This window comes from Apus apus, chromosome 3, assembly GCF_020740795.1.
Source record: "Apus apus isolate bApuApu2 chromosome 3, bApuApu2.pri.cur, whole genome shotgun sequence".
In the NCBI taxonomy this organism is placed as follows: Eukaryota; Metazoa; Chordata; class Aves; order Apodiformes; family Apodidae; genus Apus; species Apus apus.
Window position 1 is genome coordinate 79,180,281 of NC_067284.1, and position 23,240 is coordinate 79,203,520.

General features: G+C 38.0%; 1 protein-coding gene across 2 annotated transcripts in view; it reads right to left on the reverse strand.

Annotated features, from left to right (window-relative positions):
- Window positions 1-1,218: 1,218 nt before the first annotated feature.
- The window catches only part of CRIM1 (cysteine rich transmembrane BMP regulator 1), a 182,935-nt gene continuing 160,913 nt past the window's right edge, over window positions 1,219-23,240 (reverse strand). For both annotated transcript variants that reach the window (XM_051613738.1, XM_051613737.1), the window contains 7 exons: window positions 20,695-20,904; window positions 17,491-17,706; window positions 15,572-15,793; window positions 8,965-9,159; window positions 7,864-7,986; window positions 6,289-6,476; window positions 1,219-4,130 (listed from right to left, as the gene is read on the reverse strand). In XM_051613738.1, the coding sequence (XP_051469698.1) occupies window positions 3,954-4,130; window positions 6,289-6,476; window positions 7,864-7,986; window positions 8,965-9,159; window positions 15,572-15,793; window positions 17,491-17,706; window positions 20,695-20,904 (1,331 nt within the window). In that variant the 3' untranslated portion in view covers window positions 1,219-3,953. The remainder of the gene's footprint in view (window positions 4,131-6,288; window positions 6,477-7,863; window positions 7,987-8,964; window positions 9,160-15,571; window positions 15,794-17,490; window positions 17,707-20,694; window positions 20,905-23,240) is intronic.

Genomic DNA, 23,240 nt, shown 5'->3' on the forward strand with positions numbered 1-23,240 from the left:
GGAGTGCCCAACGGCCGCGGCGCGGGGCCCGGCGCGGGGCTGCCGGCTGGTGCGGGGCTGCAGGGGGAAGGGCGGCTGCAGGCCTGAGGCCTGGAGCGGGGGCTGCAGGGCAGCGCGTGGGGGCAGTTCTCCAGGGTGGGGCAAGAGGCAGGATTTGCAGTAATTTCACTGCTGCGTCCTAACCTAGGGCTGGGCGGCTTTTTGGCTGTCATCTCCCTCTGGATTCAGCCACCTAGCGAGTATGAAACTTAAGTTTGGGAGATGCCCATCCTTTGCCGGCTGTGTGTTGTGCCCCTAGGTGCAATAGCTAACGACGGGCTTGTTTTTATTTGGTATTTTTTGAACCGCCGTAAACTTTTTGATATCCCACAGTAGACGCTCTGCTCAACTTCTTCAATTTCTTCTGAGCCTGCTGTAAGTTTCTTTTCATCCTTTCTACTTGATGTTTTCAAATAAGAGATTCCCTGCTAAGCATCTGTGTGCCATTGAAGTATTTGAAAGACTTTAATCCTACCTGACCAGGCCACAGCTTGTTCAAGCTGACACGTCCTAGCATACATTCCAATATGATTGTTTATGGCACTGGGAGTAGGGCGAAGGAGGCCACGACTACCAAGTGTTCAAATGTGGAGGCACCATTGTTTTATACAGCAGTGCAATGAAGTTTCTGTGCCATTCTAGTGAAAAAGCAAAACGTCTGCAAGCACAATTTGAAGATGCTCTTTTAGAAGGTACCAGTCTTCCATAGCCCTGGAAGCAAAAATGCTGAAACAGGTATCTGGAAAGGGAGAGGAAATTACTGGAAATGCAGGATATGTAAATGTAAAGGAACGCACAAAAAATACGGATCTGTCCTAGTCAAAGTCAGGTATGGGCTTTACAGTAACCATTACTACTTGGGCAGTTTGGATTATTGCAGCTAGTTCTGGAAGAGCCCCAACTCTGGTCAGTAGCAATCCAAACACTGATGCTAGTTCCAATATGGAATTTCACAAATGCTTCTCATGTGAAAATTCTGTAGTGTAAACCTGAGAACTTTCTGTAACTACAAATTGTTCTTTACCCACGGTATTTTCTGATCTAAGGTCAGCATGACAATATGAATTCCTAACTCAGGGAAAAAAAAAACCCTCACCATAATATCAAGATATAAACCAATGTCTCCAGGACCAACGTCTGGAAGTAATAAATACAAACATTAAAGAAAATACGCAACAATAGGTTTGAAATTTTTTATTGTGCTGCCAAGAGCCAAATTACAAGAAACCGCCTTACAGTTAAAAAAGTAAACAAGCAATCTGCTGAACCGCAGTGCACTCCAAGTGCCACATACGCATCTATTTTTCAGAAAATTATATCTGCATTTCTCTTACAAGAGCACAACAGGAACCAAAGTAAAAGAGTGTAATGGATACAGCACATAGGATAAATCATATCTTTAAAATAATAATAATAAAATAATAATAATAAAAAACATTTTACACCATGTCCTATATCCTGCTAATATTTTCAGAATATGGCCTTGATTGTAAAACAAAAGCAAGCATTTACAATTTCTGGATAAAGACTGCTTACTCTTATGCAAGGAATGGATGTTTTGTCTTGACAAAATTCTTTGTAGTTACTGGACAGAAACGTCTCTGTTTCAATATCAGATTGAGTACAAAACACTGGGGAGACGACATTTTTTCTTATTGGTGGTTGGAAACTGAAGTTATATAAGCAGAAAAAATGTTGACCCTTAATGATACACCTATTTTTTTTCTTTGATGCAAACAGCTAGAACACCTTTTTGATATTCTAAAACAAAAAAAAAATTGTTAATCTTCAGATTAATAAATTAGGTCATTATAATAATAAATTAGGTTTTTTTTTTTTTCAGTTTTAAAGTTCAGCAACCTCTGACCAAGTATTTACAACAATACTTGAGAGTTCCTTTACAAAAAATACATTTTCTTTTCACATTAAGCATACTGGGTATCTGTGTCTCTTATGACAAGCAATTGTAAAAGAAAAAAGGCAATGCACAAATGGGTAATTAGTATAAAAGTGCCAAGACCTGTTTGGAAAGTTACCATTGTATTATACAGTCAGAGTTATAAATGAGGCAAGCTACAACAAACTTCCAGCTTAATGTGGACAATATTCCAGTAGTTGTTTCAAACAATTGTTTGAAGGAAAAAAAAAAAAAAAAGGAAAGAAAGAAAAAAATAAAAAGAAAATCCAGGAGCTGATGGTGTTATTCTGTGGAGCTGATTAGTGCTGCATGTATATTGTCATCAGTGTCTCTAGCCAATGCATTCATTAAAAAGCCTTTTTAAGGCTAAGCAGGAAAAGAAAAAGAAGAAACACCCTGAAATGTAGCAAGTAGCAAGAGCAACGCTTACTGCTATAATCGTGCACGTACTGTACACACGCAAACACAAGAGTGTACACACACACACACACGCGCGCGCACAAACACTTTCAAATCAAATCAAACTGTAGGTAGAATGAGATGCTCTTTTCTTGTCTTTCCTAAACTCACAAGCGATTAAGCATTGATATGGAATGCCTGTTTATCTGTTTCTGCTCTGGGTAAAATCACTCTCAGATAAAAATACATTCAACAAGAAAAAAAATAGAAAAAATATATACTGTATATATAGCATTTTATATCTACAGTATATATATGTATAGTGTATATACACATGCATGTATATATACATATGTATACCTACATGCATTTGTATATACATATATATACACAAACATACAAATACTTTCTGTTGTTTTTAGCATAATTATATTTACATAAATATTCCTATAATGCTAAAGTTTAAAGAAGCATGATCTCCTTTTTTTTTCTGAGCTTCAAAAAAGGTGCTTGAGTAATATACAATTAAAATTAAGCAGCTTCCTAGCATGGAAGTAGTTTCTAAATCTGCATACCAGTAAATAAGAACATCAACAGGAAAAAAACAACAACCTTAAAACAGTCTCATTTTTTACTCTCTTTTAAGCAAGAGCTTTGTCCAACAAAATATTTTTCCTTCTCCTGTATGAACAACCAGAGATTGCTATAAAATAACAAAACAAAACCACAACAGACAAAACAAACAAACAAAAGCCCCTGGAACTGCATGGTGTTCTTGACTTTTCCTTCCTTCCTTCAATACCGCTGTCCAAAGATCCAGTGCTCATATCAGGAATTAATTAGGCCTCAGTCATTTGCTAACTCTGCCAAAGTCTGGCTAATCTAGCCAATCAGCTTTGAAGAAAACAAAAATAAAAACAAAAAGCAGCACAAGGTATAATTTTATACATCCTTAATAAACCCACCCTTTATTTTTCTGCTATAACCTTTTCCTTGCTATTTCATTAACTACTGTAGCTTCTCATCATATAGAAAAATATTTGTAGCTACACCACACCTGTGATGTGACAAACTGTTCTAGGAGTGTATTACTGTAGCAACAACTGGAAAAAAATAATCAGACCTTTACGTATTTTTTTCACCTGGGGTTAGGCTTTGCTGCAACAGATGCAATTTCAGAGCAACACGAGAAACCACTATCCTGCTGCTCAGCAGTATTTTTTATTCATTTTCTTCTCCAGCCAAGCCTGACCAGCTTCTCTTCTCTGAAGCTTCCTTTTACCTCTACTCCTAGCCCCTGATTCCCCCTCCCAAAAAACCTCTATAGCTATGTTACAAGCAAATACATCTTAACAAGTTTTAAAACTTTGGTTCTAAGAAAACACTTGGTCAGTTATCTCAAGGATAAGTGGGAATGCTTTTTCTGGCACATTGCAGGAGTCAGAGCTCATCCCAGTAAGGTCTTAAGAGCTGTACATGTAGTCACAAATCCAATACAATCCACTAAGCAAGTGCACAATTCTAGTTTTATTTTAATAGCAGACTTAGTCTTTCTCTCTCTCTCTCTTTCTTAAATTCTCGGTAGGGGTGCAATTCTTCAAACTGTTTGATAGAAATTATCTGCCTGTAGGTTGTTCTGTTTCTGCATGCTGTAAAATCCACTGTATCTTGAATCTGGGTCTGCAATTCTTAGCATCCTCTGAGAACTGTCCACCTGGACCATGGTACCTTTCTTGCAGTCCACATATACCAGTTGATTGTTTAGGCAAGAAGGCTGTTAAAACAGAAAGAGAATATTGAATCAGTTAAAAAAGGTTTGTATTACGATCACAATTTAAAAAAACGTTTATGATTCAAGTCCATAAGCACAAACCAAAATCAAACTGGCCCTGGACTTTTGCTAAACTTGTTAAAGGCTTAAGCCAGGCACAAAAACAGACCAACACCCTCTTCTGAATCACCATTTTTCATCTTCTGAATGGAGCTCTGATATTCCCATATCCAGTCCTGCCATTCCTCTGCTTGAGAATCCTTCAAATGAAAAGATTCTGCTGATGAGAAGAAGGTGAAACAATGCTGGGTGCACATAATACTGGGTGCACACTACCTTAAATGTTTCTGGGCCAAGCATGAAGCAGGACAGGCAGTAAGCATACACTATGGATAAATAAGAACTTGGTGACAATGCTCACACTGTAAGAATGGCACATATCTTAAAAATTCCACTTTCCACTGATGCAGCTTCTTTTTCCAAGTCTTAAATCAGAAGGGTCTTTATTACTAAACATTTACAGTCAGTAACCCTTATAATAAAATAGTTTTTTTACCCAGATATTTATTACAAAACGTTATTCTAAGATGTTTTACATTTGATTCTTCAAAAGCCTGTGCACTGAGTTCACAAGGAAGCCCTGAGGTTCACTGATGTTAACAGTCAGGGCTAAACATTAACAGTTCATGTGTAACTTTAAACATCTTTTGTATAATTTTTCTTTTGGTATGGATATGATTTAAGTACAGTTATTGACTTGTTCTTTATTGAATAGCTGTACTATTTTTAACAGAAAGAACGTAAGCTAAAACAGGCTTGCCAAAATTTGTTACTAAGATCCATCAGTCACCCAGCAAGGAATAGGATAAACTAGTAAGTGATACCTAGTAGAAGAAATGTTAAAAGAAAGCTACATTTATGACAAAGGCCCTCACAAGACATCTGAGTTTCAGTATATCTGTCCATGGTTTTGCACTGAATCTGCATGTGGCTTAAAGTGAGCTTTCTTAGCATATAGATGAAAAAAATGTTTCAGCAATAGAAGTGTTTAAGGAAAATTATGCTTCCTAAGTAAAAAAGTATGTGGAATTATTGATTAGTTCGAAAGCTATGATTTTCGTTTCAGTTTCAAACATTTTGTCACTTAGCAGACTTCCTGAGAGTTTAGGAGTGAATACATCAGAGTTTAAAATGAGTTTTTAAATGCATTCCTGAAGAAATTCAGAAACTAGTATCACGTGTCTTGAAAGACTGGAAGTGGAATAATACCGATTCTTCCTGTTTCCTATGTTTCCTAGTTATTACAACTAAATTCAACTTTATGCTCTGACTATCTTTGTAAACTATGTGGAAAAGGCTTTTTTTTTTTTTTTTTTAGGAAAAAAGCTCATACATACATACATACAGCAAGTATATGGAAACAATTTTTAAAGTTACTGTATTACTCTTCTAGGTGGAACTGAAGAAAATATGGTCTCAAATTGTGTTTGAAGTATGTTTGATTAGAACTAGGAAATAGTAAGTGGATAAATTTGAGAACTGAGGTAAATAGCATTTGAATATGTAGTTAGGGCTTAGTCTGCTGATGGAACTATTACTCAAACAAAACAATACTCCTTTCACTGTTCATTTACAAGCTACTTGCTTCTTCCTTTTTTTGGTAGTCTCATAATGCTGAATACTCTCTTAAAATATTAATCCCAGAACACTAAAATACTGTTACTAGAAACTGTGATAAACATACTAGTACATCCAGTACCTGATGTTGGACAAGAATTTTAAAGTGGATGAAAGTTAAGAAAGCAAAAATACTCTTACGAGTTTGACTGCTGATAAGAAAATTGCATATATTTACCTACACATATAACAGAGTTGGGTATTTTTTACTTCTTTTTTTTTTTTTCCTTAGCTTGATTTGTGTCTAGGCTCATAAGTCATTACTATATGGAGTAGGAACTGTTCTCATTTGATAGTGAAAAAAATAATTTAGGAGGCTAAATCAATACCAAGAGACTGATTGAGTGGTGTAAAATGGTGTAAGACATAAAGAGAAAATAATTTGAAAGTTTAGATGATGTGAACTCAATTGCATCCTACACAATACTCTGGTTAATCTTACTGTCCAGAAGAGTGAAAGCCTGGAAACATATAAACACGGCACCTTTGCTGGAGTTTTGTAGCAGGACACTGGAATCCACTGCTTCTTCTGATTGATGAGCAGAAGGACGATGATCAGTAACAGTGCTATCGTGATAGGAATTGTCACCAAGGCAATAGAGCTAACTGATGCATCTTCACTTGGGTGCGGTCCACCACCACTTCTGTACTCCCCCTGGAGATGATTCATGTCTGCAAGGCGAATGTGAGCATTTGGTAGTAATTATACATGGGCCTTGACCACAAAGAAAAATCTAATTCTGAAAGTCCCAGTTGCAGATCTTGTCACTCACATTAATTTGAACCTTCTCTCTTGAAATGTCACCTTATTTATATAAATTAGAACAATGGAAAGCTAGTATCTTGTATAGTGAGTGTTTTAGCTGGAAAAAGGCCATCAAAAAGAGAGGAGATGGGATGGAATCTAAAGCACAATAACAGCAAGTCCAAACGTAACCTCCTAGCTCAGTTGCATTTACATCATCTTTTCTGATCACAACCAAATTCCTACTTGTGAAAAAAATCTGCTGGTGTTTCTATGCTTTGGAAAACCTGGAAGTCTTAGGATTAAAGTTCTTTAATTGTCTGGTAAGACAATTATGATGTGTATGCACTCTCATTTGTTGAGAACATATTACAGTACTTGCACCTGTGAAAACACACTGCTGGCATTCTACTAGACTGTAGCAAGTTTTGCATGTAATTGCAAAGAATGGTCGTTTTCAATGATATACACAACGTTCCCACATGGTTTGCAGTGCATCTTTATAAACCCCAGCCAGGATAGTTGCAAGCCAGCTACTAATGTCTGAGAAATTACAATCCTGTAATTATACAAGTATAAGCTTACAATTTTAAAGCAGTTACATTTCATGCATCCTTTCTTCTAATCACCAAACAACAGTATGCTATGAGATCATTCTTGGATTGAAAAAAAATATGTATGAGTTTAGGTAGGCCCTCAATCAGAAAAAGGTTAACAAAGACTGTGTCACAGAGTGTTTCCCCTACCCTGGAATAAAGATTTCAGCACAGTTTTAAACAAAAGATGGATTTGGATCCTTAAGACAACTACTCTGTCATTATACCTGAAGTGCTGGGTTTTCTTTTTCTGCCTGGCATTTGTCTATGATCTCTGTTAAGGTCTGGTATGTTTTCCTGTTTTTGTTTATAAATACAAGAATGTCAAATGGATAATATGAAGGTCTGTCAACTCCAGTGAACTGACAACAGCCTGCATTTTAGTTTTGGTAACAGAAGAGACACTGTAGAATTACTCCTCATTCATAATTTTATTGCAATTCTTAATTTCATAGAACTCCATCATACCCATACAGATGTTCCTTCCAAGCTGAAAATGGAATAATAATGAGATCAAATTGCATAACTATAATGTAATCAACTGAATCATCTTTACTCAAAGCAAAATGGATATAAGAGCTCTTTACTGAAGAATATTCTCAGATAAACCACCTTTACACAGCATTACACAGAGGCTATGTGAATAGAACAAATAAATGCATTAAAACATGGGGAATAAACAAAGACCTAAGTTAGCTCAGTTTTTATCAGATCTTACCTCTGTGAATGTGGATTATGTCATTTTCACTTGGTGTTGGCCAGTTTGGTACTGCTAGTTCCATGTCTGCTCGATGATTTGTCTTCTCAATGGGGATGTTAGTAGGTTCAGGTACATACATCTCTGTGCAATAAGACAAATGCCTTTCACAAATTACGGGCTGATTAACTTCCCAGTGCTGCTCTTAATTCAGGAAATACACTTGGCCATCCTGCAGCGCTTTGTCCTATGAATCCTTTCATTTGTTTAAGACCATTACTAGTCTGGGATTTTGTTTTAAAAACCTGTTTCATACTGTATATGAGATACATGCCTGCTGCCATTATCATTATCCTAATGTGAACGGGATTGTATAGTCCCATGGACTAGCTTGCTTTTGAAAATAACATTTCAGAAGACACACTTTACTATAGCCCCTCTCCTTTGTAATACTAAACAACAAAAATTCCAAGGGAAGGCTCCATCTTCCCATCTGATTTGTGAACTGTCACTGCTGGTTTCTTTGCCTTTTAATCCTGAAAGTAGAAGAATTGCAAGAAGGGGGTACTGCTGGATCTCCGCAGTTGTCCTGACAGAAGTAGGTACTCGCTGACAGAACAAAGTGAGCAAACTCCTGCAGAAGCATGTCAGGCCTAGGATTAAAAGCCAGTTGCAATTCTTACATCCCCTGTGTCCATCGCTAAGAAAATTTCATATTACTTTTAAGCCAAGTTAAAATGATAAGTGCAGCAATGTAATATTTGAAAAGTAAGGAAGAAACTTGAAAAATACAGAAGTGTTAATCACTGACAGAATCTGTAGAGATGTAAGAATATTAGTCTTTCTACTTCACTAGTATATTTTCATAACCTTGTGAAAGGACAGAGCAGGGGCAAGCAACTAATTTTTGAGTTCACAGTTCTCAGAATAAGTAAAAAACAATCTATATAACAGCACAATATGCCTATGTGTGAAGAATACTAATTTTCCTGATGTCTAAACATCTGTTACTATCTTGATACTGTTCAAACATGAACTGACATCCAAACACCAATTAAAAAACCTGATTATTGGTGCTGAAAAACCAGCACTACAGTAATCTGGGTTGTCTTATCGCATTACCTGGACACATGGGACAGCAGCTTCCTTCCACGTTGATGGGCTCAGCACAAGGGAGGGGTGGGCAGCTGACGGTGGAGCAGAGAGTCTGACCCTGCAGGCAGTAGCAGTGTGTGCAGCTGTCAATGTCCCAGCGTTCCTCATCTGCATATGTTTTCCCGTTGAAGTGGCAGACCACTTTCTTTGGAACTGTATCCTCTGTTGAAGGAAAACAGAGTGGTGTGATCATGAGGTAATGACCAATTACACACAAATATGATTTCCTCCCCAAACACAAAAGTGAAACAATAGCTACAAAGAAATCCCAGCTGTAACTAAACAACCCTCTACACATCTTCTGGAAAATCTGTTTTAAAAGTGTAATTTCTGCTTCTTTTTGAAGTAGATAACTAGCTTGGGCTGCTTCTCATTTTCCTCATGCAAGAGGCTAGAGGCTAGATGATTTAGACAATAAATGATACCAGAAGTGCTGTGAAAATTAAGAAAAAGGTTTTTTTTGTTGTTAATGTTTTGCTGACTCTCCCGAATCCTCCTCCTCTTTTAGTAAAGCCTCTTTAAGAAAAAAAACAGGCTACCCGCATTTCTAATACCAAAGTTCAAGAACAATTAACACAGTCTTGAATACTTCAAGAAAAGATTAGGCAGGATGCCAAGGAGAATAAAGCAACTCTCAGGTAACATAACTGGAAGTGCTTACACTATTATGATAGAACAGATTTGAGGGGGCTCTGATCATTCTCTGTAACTGCATCAATGGAAAGACCCAGAAAAGGGCAACAACCAATCTCAGTACCTTTTTTTCACTGTTAGTATTCTATAAATCGGAAATTGGTGTAATGTTAACCCTCAAAAATTTGAGGTTCCAGAACACTTTTCCCAAATTTTTTGAGAGCTGTGAAACTAAGACGTTTTCAGATAGATTCTGCCTAATAGGCACCCAGACTTGATGAAACAGTAAGATCTTGGGAGAACACTTAAAAGAAGCATTACAGTTTCTGCCTAATCATTCAATACACCATTTTTTAAAATGCTGCATCCTATGCAGGCCTCCTAGGTGGTCTGCAGTTTACCTTCTGTTTCACTGAGAAGACAGTCATGAATTGATTAGGGTGTTTTTTTCTGCTGTAGCACTTCATAGACAATAAAAATAAAACTGCACAGCAGAGCCTCCAAAAGCCAAGCAGCACTTCATTTTCATCTTGGCTTCTTGCTACCCTTTTTTCTTAGAGGCAGAAATTATTATAATGAAACCTGCTGAGGATGTGACTTTGCAGCTGAAGCATATGCATGAGATTACAGAATGGAATCGCAAAGTAACTTCTTAAGCTATCAGGGAAATACTGGTTTAACAGCCACACAGTTTACATGTATTACATTTATGTGAGAATTACCTCCCAAATATAAATAAATAGCCTTATTAAATAATTTGGCCATCAGTATAGCTTTTAATTAGTGACAACATAATAGACTGACATCATTTGGAATAACAAGGTTAGCAGTCAGCAGACCAGTGCAACAGATATGGACAGTGAATCACATGCAAAAGGAGACCAACAAAAAGTACTATTGTGAAAATACTGATGGAGTTATCTGAAAAGTGCAAATGTTCTAGAGGGCCTTGGTATGGGTACCTTAGAAAAGCTCAGACTTAAGAAGGATGCCTACAGAGGATGGAAGCTAGGGCAGGTACCCTGGCAGGATTACACAGAGGTTGTCAAGCAGCTTAGGGATCAGGTCAAGAGAGCCAAATTCCAGATAGAAGTAAATCTTGCCAGGGGTGTAAAGAGCAGTAAGAAAAGCTTCTATAGGTATGTTGGGGATAAAAGGATGACCAAGGAAAATGTAGGCCCTCTCCTGAATGGAACAGGAGACCTAGCTACACAGGATATTCAGAAGGCTGAGGTTCTCAATGACTTCTTTGCATCAGTCTTCTCTGACAAGTGATCCAGCCTCATGGCAAAGGCCACAGCAGGTGAAGGCAGGGACTGGGAGACTGAAGTACTTCCCAGTATAGGAGAACAGGTTTGTGACGATCTAAAGAACCTGAAGGTGCACAAGGGACGTAATGGGGTCCATCCACGGGTGCTGAGGAACCTGGTGGATGCTGTCCATCATATCTGAGAGGTCATGGCAGTCTGGTGAGGTTCCTGCCGGTTGGAAAAAGGGAACATAGCCCGTATTTTTAAAAACAGGAAAAAGAAAGAACCAGGCAACTCCAGGCCAGTCAGTCTCACCTCTGTGCCTGTCCAGATCATGGAACAGATCCTTCTGGAAAATCTGCTAAGGCACATGGAAAATATGGAGGTGTATTGGTGACAACCAACATGGCTTCACTAAGGGCAAATCATGCCTGACCAATTTGGTTGTCTTCTAGGACAAGGCTACAGAGATGGTGGATGGTGACAGAGCAACTGACGTCATCTACCTGGATTTGTGCAAGGCATTTGACACTGTCCCACATGACATCCTGGTATCCAAACTGACAAGACATGGATTTGACAGGTGGACCACTCGGTGGATAAGAGATTGGCTGGATGGCCACACCCAGAGAGTTGTGGTCAATGGCTCAGTGTCCAAATGGAGGCAGGTGACAAATGGTGTCCCTCAGGGGTCAGTATTGGGACCAGTGCTGTACAGCATCTTTGTTGGAGACATGGACAGTGGGATTGAGTGTATCCTCAGCAAGTTTCCTGATAATACCAAGCTGTGTGGAGCAGTTGACACCCTAGAGGGAAGGGACGCCATCCAGAGGGACCTTGGCAGGCTGGAGAGGTGGGCCAGTGCCAACCTCATGAAGTTCAGCAAGGCCAAGTGCAAGGTCCAACACCTGGGTCAGCACAACCCCAGGCACAAATACAGGCTGGGGGGAGAATGGCTTGAGAGCAGTCCTGACGAAAAGGACTTGGGGCTGGTAGTTGACAAGAAACTCAACATGAGCCGCCAGTGTGTGCTGGAGCCCAGAGAGCCAAACACATCCTGGGCTGCATCAAAAAAAGTGTGGCCAGCAGGGCCAGGGAGGTGATTTTGTCCCTCTGCTCTGCTCTGGTGAGACCAGAGACCCACCTGGAATACTGTGTACAGTTCTGGTGCCCTCAGCACAAGAAAGATATAGACCTGTTGGGAAGGGTCCAGAGAATGGCCATGAAGATGATCAACGGGCTGGAGCACCTCTGCTATGAAGACAGACTGAGAGAGTTGGGGCTGTTCAGCCTAGAGAAGAGAAGGCTGAAGGCTGAAGAGAAGGAGACCTTACAGTGGCCTTCCAGTACCTGAAGGCGCCTACAGGAAAGCTGGGGAGGAGCTCTTCATCAGAGATCGTAGTGATAGTATGAGGGGTAATAGTTTTAAACTGGAAAAGGGCAGATTTAGGTTAGAAATCAGGAAGAACTTCACCATGAGGGTAGTAAGGTGCTAGAATGGGTTGCTCAGGGAAGTTGTGGAAGCCCCCTGCCTGGAGGTGTTTAAGGCCAGGTTGGATGAGGCTTTGTGCAGCCTGGTCTACTGTGAGGTGTCCCTGCTCATAGCAGGGGGGTTGGAACCAGATGATCTTTGAGGTCCCTTCCAACCTTAACCATTCTATGATTCTATCCCATGGCTTCCTTGCCTGTCATTATGGGTCACAGCCTCCCAAGTAGAAGATTCTCTAAGTGAATATAGGGTGGACATTGGAAAGGAACAGTGGGAGGAGAAGGTGGCTGCAAGCTGCAAAAGCAGTGTAAGGTTCTTCCATAGACGACTTGCACGTTGGCATGCAGAGCCAGTGGAGCCCTGTGTTGGTCAGAATGTAGATATGGCTGGGGAGAGGGTGAGGCACACAGCCTGAGCAGTCCTCTGCTGCTCATTATCTGTGCAGACTTAATACTGAGCATTCCATGTGTGCTCCCAGTGGGCTACCTTGCCCCACTCAGGACAGCTTCTTCAACTCAGCAGCTGGTTTGGCTGGAAAAGTCTTTTAACTTACTCAGGCTTTTGCAAGTTTGTAAAGAATACATCACAATTAAATACAGTGAACGTTTTTGAGAAGAATGAAAAAGGTAAAATCACATTAGCAGTGTTGCACCTTTGGACTGTGAGAGGAAAATTTAAAGTCCTAAGAAAGCATTATCCTGTGTGTGTCTCCCATTTTGGTGTCCATTTCTATGCAACTGTAAGCCCAGGATGAAGGCCACACCACCAAATGCTCAAGGACAGTGGAAACAAGAGAGATTTTCAGTAAGAAATCCATGTACAAAAATGCAGTTCAGAATATAATTTCCAGCTCTACCTCTCTTCTCCCAAATTTCCTCTAGCTGCACCTGTAAATCCATTTTATTTGGTAAACAAACAGTCATTGCTCTGTTTTCTGCAGAAGACTAATTTTGATTGTAATCAAATAAATATCCCTTTATTCTTTCTAGAATAGAAGATTATCTTTCCAAGTTAATCTTTCCTTACAAGAGAAAGAGGAATGCTGCACTTACAGGATGAATCTGAGGATTCCGACAAACCACAAAGCATCCGAGGCCTATAACATTTTATATTTGAATCTATACTAACTTGTTAAGCATTCACCAGATCTGGATCCAGAAAGAAGCAGAATAAAATACAATGTTAAAACTCTTCCTAATTTTGGAAATTTCCGGTAAACGAAGAAGGCTTGTTTCCACAGAGTTTGCCTACTAATAATTTTATCAACTCTTCCATGGAAATAGTAAGGGAGAATATGTACAAAGATGTGCTTCACAGTTCTCAAGAAATGAAAAGTAAACCAGTAAGAACCAAGAAGACAAAAATTAAGTGCATGATCTTACTCCTTCTATAGGCAAGAGTATATAATTCCTATAAACCATTATAAAAGTAGGTTTTCATGAATTTGAGTTATTTAGACCACCAAATACACTGACAACAGAGTACAGCTTAGATTAATAATATGTATTGCTATTGTCAGTCTTCATCTGAGCACTAATTAAAATCTGGCTTCTGAATTTTGTATTGCTGAGCAGTTGCTACTAAAAAAAACAGAAAGTTGTTACAGCTCATATATATAAGTATTTGCAATATTGTGCAACTATATGGATTTAAAGTAAATTAATTAAAGCTGTATCTTCGTGTTGTGTTTATATATATTTGCAAACCTGACATGCAAGGTGTAGGCACAAAGTTCTAGAGGTTTTCTTTTTGTAGTTCATTGCACTAGTCCCTGTGCTGCATCCCTTCCCTGACCTAAAGAATTTGCCAGTACAAAGGCTTGTGGTTCTGACTCTACTGGTTTGATTGTCCAGCTTTGCATACACTCTGCATTTTTTAAATACTGAAATGTATTCTAGATTAAAGTAATCTTTATGGCTGCAAAGTCAATCACTGGAAGAAAAGCCTGCAGAAAAACAGGTGTCAAAGAAACTTTAAATCCTCCCCATTTTGTATGCAAACCATGATGAGAAAGTTGTAATAGGGTCATAGTACTTTGCTCTCAAAATGTCCTCATCAGGAATCTAAGCAGAGTTCCAAGGGCAACTGAAATGTTGATACTTTCTAACTTTTCCAGGCATTTATTTGATGGAATTCCTTGCATATCTTTAAAAACTGTATTATGTATTATTAAAGATACTTATCTGCAATGATCTAAAGATTTCAAGAGCTGTATCAATGCTACATGTCTGAAAGGACTGCACAACCTTTCTGATGAAAAATTGTATTGTTTTATAGATGGGCAAGTTGATTCAAAAGTTCATCTAACAATACTTAAAGCCCAAACTCAATTTTATTATAGTCCTTTTAATGAATTCTTTTTTACTATATCTCCCTGTACTACTTTTGGAAATGGAGGTTACAGTGAGCTCTGGATGGTCTTCAACAATGCTACGAAGACTTAATTTCAGTAAGTGCATTATACAGTTCTTCTCTACCAGCAGCTTCCATTCTACAGCCTTTGTGCTTATGGCAAACTCTCAAAAAGTAATCTGTAAACGAATAATCCTATTCAAAATACAATGAAAAAATGATCACTAATCTCAAATTCTGCAATTTTAAAAATGCCTGGCAATTTTCACTATCTACAGCATCCAACATTTACTTCAATTCTAAGTTCAAAACCAGTGCATGGCCCTTAATTCAAATTCCCTTATTTTTTCCTCAAATATATTGTTTTGCCTCTTCTATTACTATTTTTAAGGAACTTGTTTCTTCCTGTATTTTAATTTATACACCTTATTAATATTTCTCCAGTCTGTTAGATTTCATAATGCTTCAACTTATCTTCTGCAGTCTTAATTAATATTTTCTTCATATTATATACATCTTTACATAACGTATGTATTACCTGGCAGATTTTCCTTTAAAGAAAGCATTTTTTGTGTAATATTTTCAACTAGAAAGGTGTATTCCCAAGTTTTCAGGAGGATGTCCTCTCTAGTTTGTAGACAAACTACATTTATATCTATGTGTACTTCTACCTAAAAATGACAAATCATGATACATAAACCTGCCTATGCAGATTTCACTCTTCAGTTCTGCTGAAGGCACAAACTGCATCTCCCCAAAACAGAGAAAATGTATTTCAATTTGGAAATAAAACTTCTTTTTAGTTCCCAAGAAGGCAACAGCAAGTTATCAACTATTTTTATTTGCTTACCAATACAGTAAGGACAACATTGTCCCTTCCTCAAAACAGGTCTCTCACAGGATACTGGTGGGCAAGACTCAGAGTAGCATCTAATCACACCATCCATGCAAATGCAGCTGGTGCAGACATTGGGTTTCCAGGACTCAGCTGTCAGAAAAATATCTCCTTCATCATTTTTGCAATAACTGGGCATGCTCTCATTGCTTGATGATGAGGGTTGAAGAAGCTCATCTGTAAATATAAACAGATTAAGTAATTTAACTAACAGTAGCCAACATCTCTTGTATTTCCTCAACAGAGGGTTCACTCTCGAAGAACACAATGGAATTGTAACACATGGGCTCAGCACTTCAGAAGAATTAGTAGGCCAGAACCGTATGCCTATTCAGTCCTTACATATGATGAGGATCTAATGCTGTGCTCTAGAATACAGTTTGTGTAGACCTTTACTGAGTTTATTTCCCCCACCAAAAAAAAGGAAAAAAGGACAGCAAAGTGAAAAATAATCACTGTTAGAAGCAGCCTCTCAAGAAACCCACTCTGAATGCTCTGAAATGAATGGTATCTAGAAATTAACCTTAGAGAGATTTAATTTTAAATCTAAAACTTGAATCCCAGCTTCTGCCATGTCTGTTCAAATCCTTGCATAATGCAAAGTGAAAAGCTATTATGCTGCTGTTGCCTTCACTGCTGGACTTATATGAGCTAATTATAAGCTGTTGGGAAACAAATGGAACTTGATAGGGTTTCAGTCTGATGCCAGTGGATCTGCTTTAATTCTCTTGCCTGCACATTAGGGAGACATACTTCTACAATGAAGCTGTATCTTAAAAGACATTATGGATCAAGAAATACGACTGTATGTGCAGAAAACACATAAGAAGAGAAGAGAAAGAAAATTATTCATAAGGGGACTCAGATCAAGTTTTCAATCTGTGTAAATTATGAGACTAAGCTCCTCATATAGCTGGTGGGGAAAATAAGCTTCTCCAAACAGTATTTTGAAGTTAGGAAAAATGAATGTTCACTGTTACTAATAATGAGAAAAATGGAAGTCAGGAGAACTGGCTAACTTTTTCACTGAAAAGACTTTGTCAGAAAAAACCCACCCAAATCCCAGCAAACACCCTCTAGAAGAGATGGCAAAGCCTAAAATGTTTCTTTTTATAAAGTAAAATTTTTGGATTTTGTTTTTAATAAGGCATATTTTCTTGGTGAGTTTACATACAATTCACAAGTTTGGAATAAATTTCCACTGCAATAATCTCCCCCATTTCCTATGTAAAATAGTAATTAATGTTCATTTATAATTGCACCTCTTTCCTCTGAGAAAAGCAAATCTCATTACCTTCTTCACACTGTGAGGCAGTCCAGGAAGAATCTGGTACTCCTGCTAGGCTGGAATGTTTTGCTATTACTCAGTTGACTTCAAGTCACTCTCAAATCATACCAGGTGAAGGTAAAAGCAAACAGAGACCAAATCCCAAATAGACAAGATAGTAGTAAAAAGGTTCATAGAAGCTAAGGCATGCAGAAAGGAAAAGAAATGAGCCCATATCTGCCTAGCACTTTGACTACATTCAAAGTTTCTCTAATCCTGCATGTTTCCATAAATGGACCAGTGCATATTTCATAAACCTTCCAGCTGTGGTTTGAAAGAAGACTGGTTCTCGTGCAACCCTTACGTTATTAGATTGCTTTCACAGAAGATTTTAAACTTTAGGGCCATAACTCCCCTGACATATAAGACATCTCTTGCACACGGTCAAGTTTTGCAGTTGAAGTAGAGGATGGCAGGTGGGCACTCCCAGCTGCTCAAGAACAAAGGTACCACAACTGGAAGTGCACATACTGAAACATTCAATATTCACACCATACGTTCTCAAATCAAGAAAGGACTCTGATGAAAGCTGGTTGTCAATATATACCTGGGCACTGCGGACAGCAGGAGTCCTGAGTGCGGGTGGGATTTTGACAAAGAAGTGGTGGACAGACTTCAGTCTCACACAGGACACGTCCGCTGTGGCATGTACATTGTGTGCAAGAATCAATATTCCATGTCTCTCCTTCTACAAAGTATTCCCCTCCAGGAGCATGACAGATAGATGGACTGTTAAGCTCTGGCTTCTGCACGATTATTTCATCTGGGAAAAACAGAGTTAGAAGAAGGCAAAAGAAACTGTGACTCTAATGTTTAACAAAAGTACCCAAGATTAATAGTTCCTGTTATTACTGAAAATTTTAGGAGTTACAAAACCAGCTATAAATATATTCTTAACGAAGCTCTTTTGACTTCATCACTTCTGACTTTGTCACCACCATCTCATGGAAAATGGGAAAAATATAAACAAGAAAGAGTTCAAAAATCAGTCTGAATAAATACTAGTTAATATAAATCACAGATAACCTCAAGCATTCTTGGAATTTCAGAAAAAAACACATCAAACTCTGATGTAGGAATTCTAAGAGACAACTTCTCTTTCTGAAAAATTATACTGATCTGACAGTTTCTTAACTGCTGAATATTAGCATCAGTGCAAGTCCTGAAAGGACGAATAAATAAGCTTCTCATTTGGGATTAAGGATGCCTGGATTCAACTGTCTGCCATTCAGTTTCCTGAGTGATATGTGTCTGTACCATCTGGTACCAGATTAAAAAAAAAAAAAAGAAAAACAAAAGAAAAACACAGAATCCCCCACCCAAACCCCTAGAAACATAAATGCACCTAACATTGGTGGAAGTGCTTCATCACTTTTTTCCCATTAAATAAATAAATGAATACATTGTCTGCAGTTGTTGAAATAAAAAATGGACCACAGGAGATGCCTCAGTGTGTAGACTCATAGTTCCAGTGATTGTATCTCACCGAATGAACCTTAATTCCTTTCCAAACAATTAATTACATTACCTCTACAGCCCTGGCTAAAAGTCACCCAGTCTCTAACCCAGGCAGTTTAGAGAACAGATCTGACCTCCTTCAAGTTAAGAAAGGAATGGAAACTCTTTCCCTTGTTCAGCATGAGAGTCCTCCAGTCACTGGGATATTAAAAAAATAGGGGAACTCTCTTTATCTCTTGGTGTTTTTTAAAAAAACAAACTTGTCTGCACTTTGAAAGTGTTTAAGCACTTACCATCAAGAAAAAGGTTATGCCATGAATTGCATTCTCATAGCCTGATTAAAATGTTTTGAAACCCACCCTCACATAAGGGGCAATAAAGGCACTAACAGATTCCAGTTTACCATGCTGGTTGTTTTGGGCCTGGAGTGAGTCCACCAGCTTTTTCCATGCACTGTGTATAGGAATCGAGATGCCTCACACAGCATGTTTTTATTCAACTCGAGAAGACATGCATTTAAAAGCTACCTGCTGCAAACCAAGCTTCAGGATTTGTAAGTGGAGTCCTTCAGCTTGAATTCAACCCATCTAACATTAGCGAGCTAAGTTAGGTACTGATACTAAGAACTGAGCGGCCTCAAGTTTCCTGTGCTAGAAATGGAGGGGAAGAGAAAGTGACTTCCAGGTAACCACTCTATATCTCTAAACCACTTTCTGAAGCTCCCGCCCTCCTACTTAATTAAAAAGATACCTAATGTAAACTTCATCCTAATTCAAATGTATTGGTTAAGGACAGAAAAATTGAAAGGAAAGCATCTTCTCTAGTCATTTAGGCAGGCCAAGGCTCACAAAAGTGCATGTGCTTCTCTCTGCATTTGTGGCACTGCTGTACTTGTCTGAAGAACGGTGTTTTGTGCCCTTTGCTCTATGACACTGCCACGTAGAAGACACACCACTCCATTATTTGTTTTCATTTCTGGAAAATCATCGGTAGGACTCAAGGAATCGAACTCTGGCCTATCTTGGTCTGTTCACAAAGTACTCCTGCATTTCTTCTTTCAGGGAATTACTTTATCTTTCACTGATTCTGTTATGCTATGCTCTTCCTAATGCTTGTATTTATGAACCGCATATGTCATTTAGTAGCATTTACCTGATGTGACATAGCTGGTCTGCTGCCTTGTCACTATTTTTTTATTTCAGCTGGAACAATATATTGTGTTTTATACAATGGCACCCTAACTCACCATGACAAAGGCAATACTAATGATTTTCCTGAAATTTTATGAGTTCTCTCCTGTGCATTTAGTTCTCCACCAAGTCACATGCCTCTTTTATTACAGCTCATATACTGCTCATAATCAGAAAAGCATACCCAGGCAGTACTGCTGTACATATTGTATTGCTTACTGCTCCCTTAGTAGGCATTGATACTGATATTGATATCCCCCTGCAACTAAATTGCTGCAAACAGACAACTACTATATTCCTGAAGGAGCAACTAGCCAAGCAAATACACATTTCTGGGATATAGTGTGCTTCTGCAGAACACTAGTGGATAATGGCTTTCTCAGTCTTTCAGGAAACCTGGAGCATTTTACAAGCATTGTGACAATCCACTTAAACCTCTTAATATATAGGAGTATGGTTAAAATACATGTTGTAGCAGTCAGTGTAGATCTTGATTTGTTGAAAACTAACAAATATGGAATTGCATGTAACAATTTTTTTTTTCAGTCTAAAAAATGATCTCTGAGAACTGCCATTTCCCTGTTGATAGGCGAACAGTGCAATTCAAAACTCAGTACAACAGGATTGCTAATTATTTCAAAATTCTTATGCCAGACACGTTTGTGTGATGTGCTTACGTTTTACAATTTTAAAATGCATTCAAGTCTACTGAAATCCAGGATGTTTATTTAACATCATCAGTTGGGAATCAATACCTTGCAAAATAAAATCAGAAGTACCTTTTTAACAAATCTAAAACCTCAGTGGGGGAAACAAAACCACACTGGGACTAATTTGGCCATATTAATTAATACACTTACTTATGCAATCACTTTAAAAAAATGATATGCCTTCCCTAGCATTGTAAGAGTTTAAACCATGCATGACTTTGCTAACACAGAAACTACATGACTACTACCTTGAAAGCAGGAAAGTTGTCAGAGAAACCTAGTGTATCTCAAAGGAAAGGACACTACTGAATAAGCAATCTCTTTTATCCAAGAGACCAATGTTGCTGGTTCTCAGAATCAAACACTGATCTCATATAGAGGAAAGCACGTTACCTGGACATGATGGGCAACACTGCCCTGGATATATGGTGGGGTTGCCACAATTAGGAACGGGGCAGGTGATCAAGGCACACATTTCCCGTCCATTGTGACAGTAACACTCTCTGCAGCCGTCGTGCCAGCTCTCCTCATTCTCGTGCCGGCGCCCATCCATTGACAGGCAAGAGCCTGTTTTAACAGGAGGCATAAGAGAAGCAGTTGCCTCTGCACAAAATCAAGGGAAAATGAAATATCCTGATAAGCCTGTGTTGCTTAGGAAAAAGAGCACACCGACTTCCTGCCTGCATTGCATTTATTTTTAAAGTACATACAAAATCAAGTGATTAATAATTCTATCATTTACGCTTAGAAATAAAATAACAACACACACGGAATGATTAAAAGGTATAGAGAAGGGGATAGTAGGATGTAGCAGAACGTATTTCCTTGGAAAATAACTTATTTCTGATGCGCCTACACTGTTTTCAATCACACATAAATGCAGCACCGGGTAAATATTCAAAGAAAAAAAAGAAATAGAAGGGACAGAAATAGTAGAATGCATGACACATATTTTAAATGAAGTATTTAAATATTACAGTGTATTAGACTACCTATAATATGAGCGTCTGGTAGCAAGTAGAATATAAAAGCTTTTAAAAGAGGTAAGGATGGTTTTATATAATAAATAAAAAAAAGTACAAGTATGTTCTAAGAGGGTCATGCTAGGTACTGGAAATACTTCATAAAACAGTTACCTAGGTTAAATTGTTTGTTTACATTGCTATGATAAATGAGATGATTGGAAGATAACTGCTCTGACAATTTTATCCCTCATTGCCAGCTTTTACTGAGATCAGAATACAGTAGCTTGGACTGCTGCTTTACTTGCACTCAGCCAGAACATGCAAGTAGTTGGTCTAGGGTGGATAAAGTCTCCTTCATATCTTAAGTGGTATTTAAGTGCTGCAGGATTCAGTCTCAATATATTCTCTGTTAATCAGCATCATTAATTTAGAGCCCAACACTCCCTTATCACATCAGTATGATGATGAAGGATTTAGGATCAGTTTGCCAATGAACTGACTTGTTTTCAGTGGTATGTCAACCATGACACTTAAAATATATATAGGGTTACTTGTCTTAAGTTGCTTATTTAATTTTCTGTTTAAAAAAAGATGCAGTATGAAAAGTAGTAATGTTTACATGTCATTTTAGCAATAGTTTGTTTTGTTTTTGTTTTACTAACATGTGCTTCTTCAACTGTGGTGATCTAAGGTGGTGTAAGAACCAGAAGCCGATGGCACAAATTTTGATGCATGTTATCAGAATAATAACCCAGTACACAGAAATTACATTAGTATATCATTTTGTGAATTGAAAAGCCATGGCATAAGGCTAAATTACTTCTTAAAATACTTCATCTTATTGCATGAGCAGAAATACTATGAAAAGAAATTTACATTCAGTTACTATGCTTTTATGCTTCAGTATCAGATGATACATTAATTCCTGCTTGAATGACTATCACTGAAATACTGTCCTACGTTAAAATTATTATTGATACAGCAAAGTCTTAGATAGCAATACCTTTTCCCTTCCTTAATAAAGTATGTGATGTAACCAGACTTTTTTTCCTGAAATATTCTGAAGAGTGCTCCGAAATTTGAAGAAAACAAACCAAGCATGTAGGCAAGTAATAAAAATTAACTTCAGAAACTGAGATTGTTTTCAGTTTTTAATTAAAATTAATACAAAAGATAATACTTAAATAAAAAGCCAAATGCCCAAATACACAGTGGGAATAACTGGATAACTAGAGGGATGGCTGAAATGATCTGGGATTACAGGGGCTCACAAGTAACAGAGGTGGTAATGTGATGCCACTGCACTGAACCGAAGTTCAGTCTAAGACAGAAGTATAGAAGCACTGTCAAATTAAATGCAGGAGTCCTGTCTCTAATAGTCAGGAGCTTTTGCAACTGCTTATGTACAATATCCAGTTTTTGAACTGTGATAAGAAATCAAAATAACTGGATTTATTGGACTTTGAAAAAAAGCCTCCAAAAACATTTAGGGGACTCCAGTTGCAACCCCTTAAATACTGCAAGAATTCTAAAGGGAATTGCACTTAGCTCTTCCAAATGTCTGCTGAACTTACTACGAGAAATAACTGGTTCAATTTGTAGAAAGGGAGGTACGAATATTACAAAAAATATTTAAAATGTTGTATGGGTAGCCACCAGAAAACGTTATTGTAGAGTTTTTTGTTTGCTTGTTTGTTTCTTGTGAGAGTGGAGATACTTAATAAATTAAATCTTAGATCAACATCTGTTAAGGATTATCCAGATATGCACTGTTGTTAAGCACGGGCAGAGAAATGAACTCTCAGTTTTCCAGAGGACTACCCCAGCCCTGTACTTCTATGGTTCTACTTCTGTTAATCCTAGCATAAGCTATTTCTGTCAGAAGCAATTTACAAAGCAGAGCTAATTCACAAGCAGGGGATTTACTCATCCTTTCTTCTTACTTAGGGATTTTGGGTCAAAATTTTACTAAGG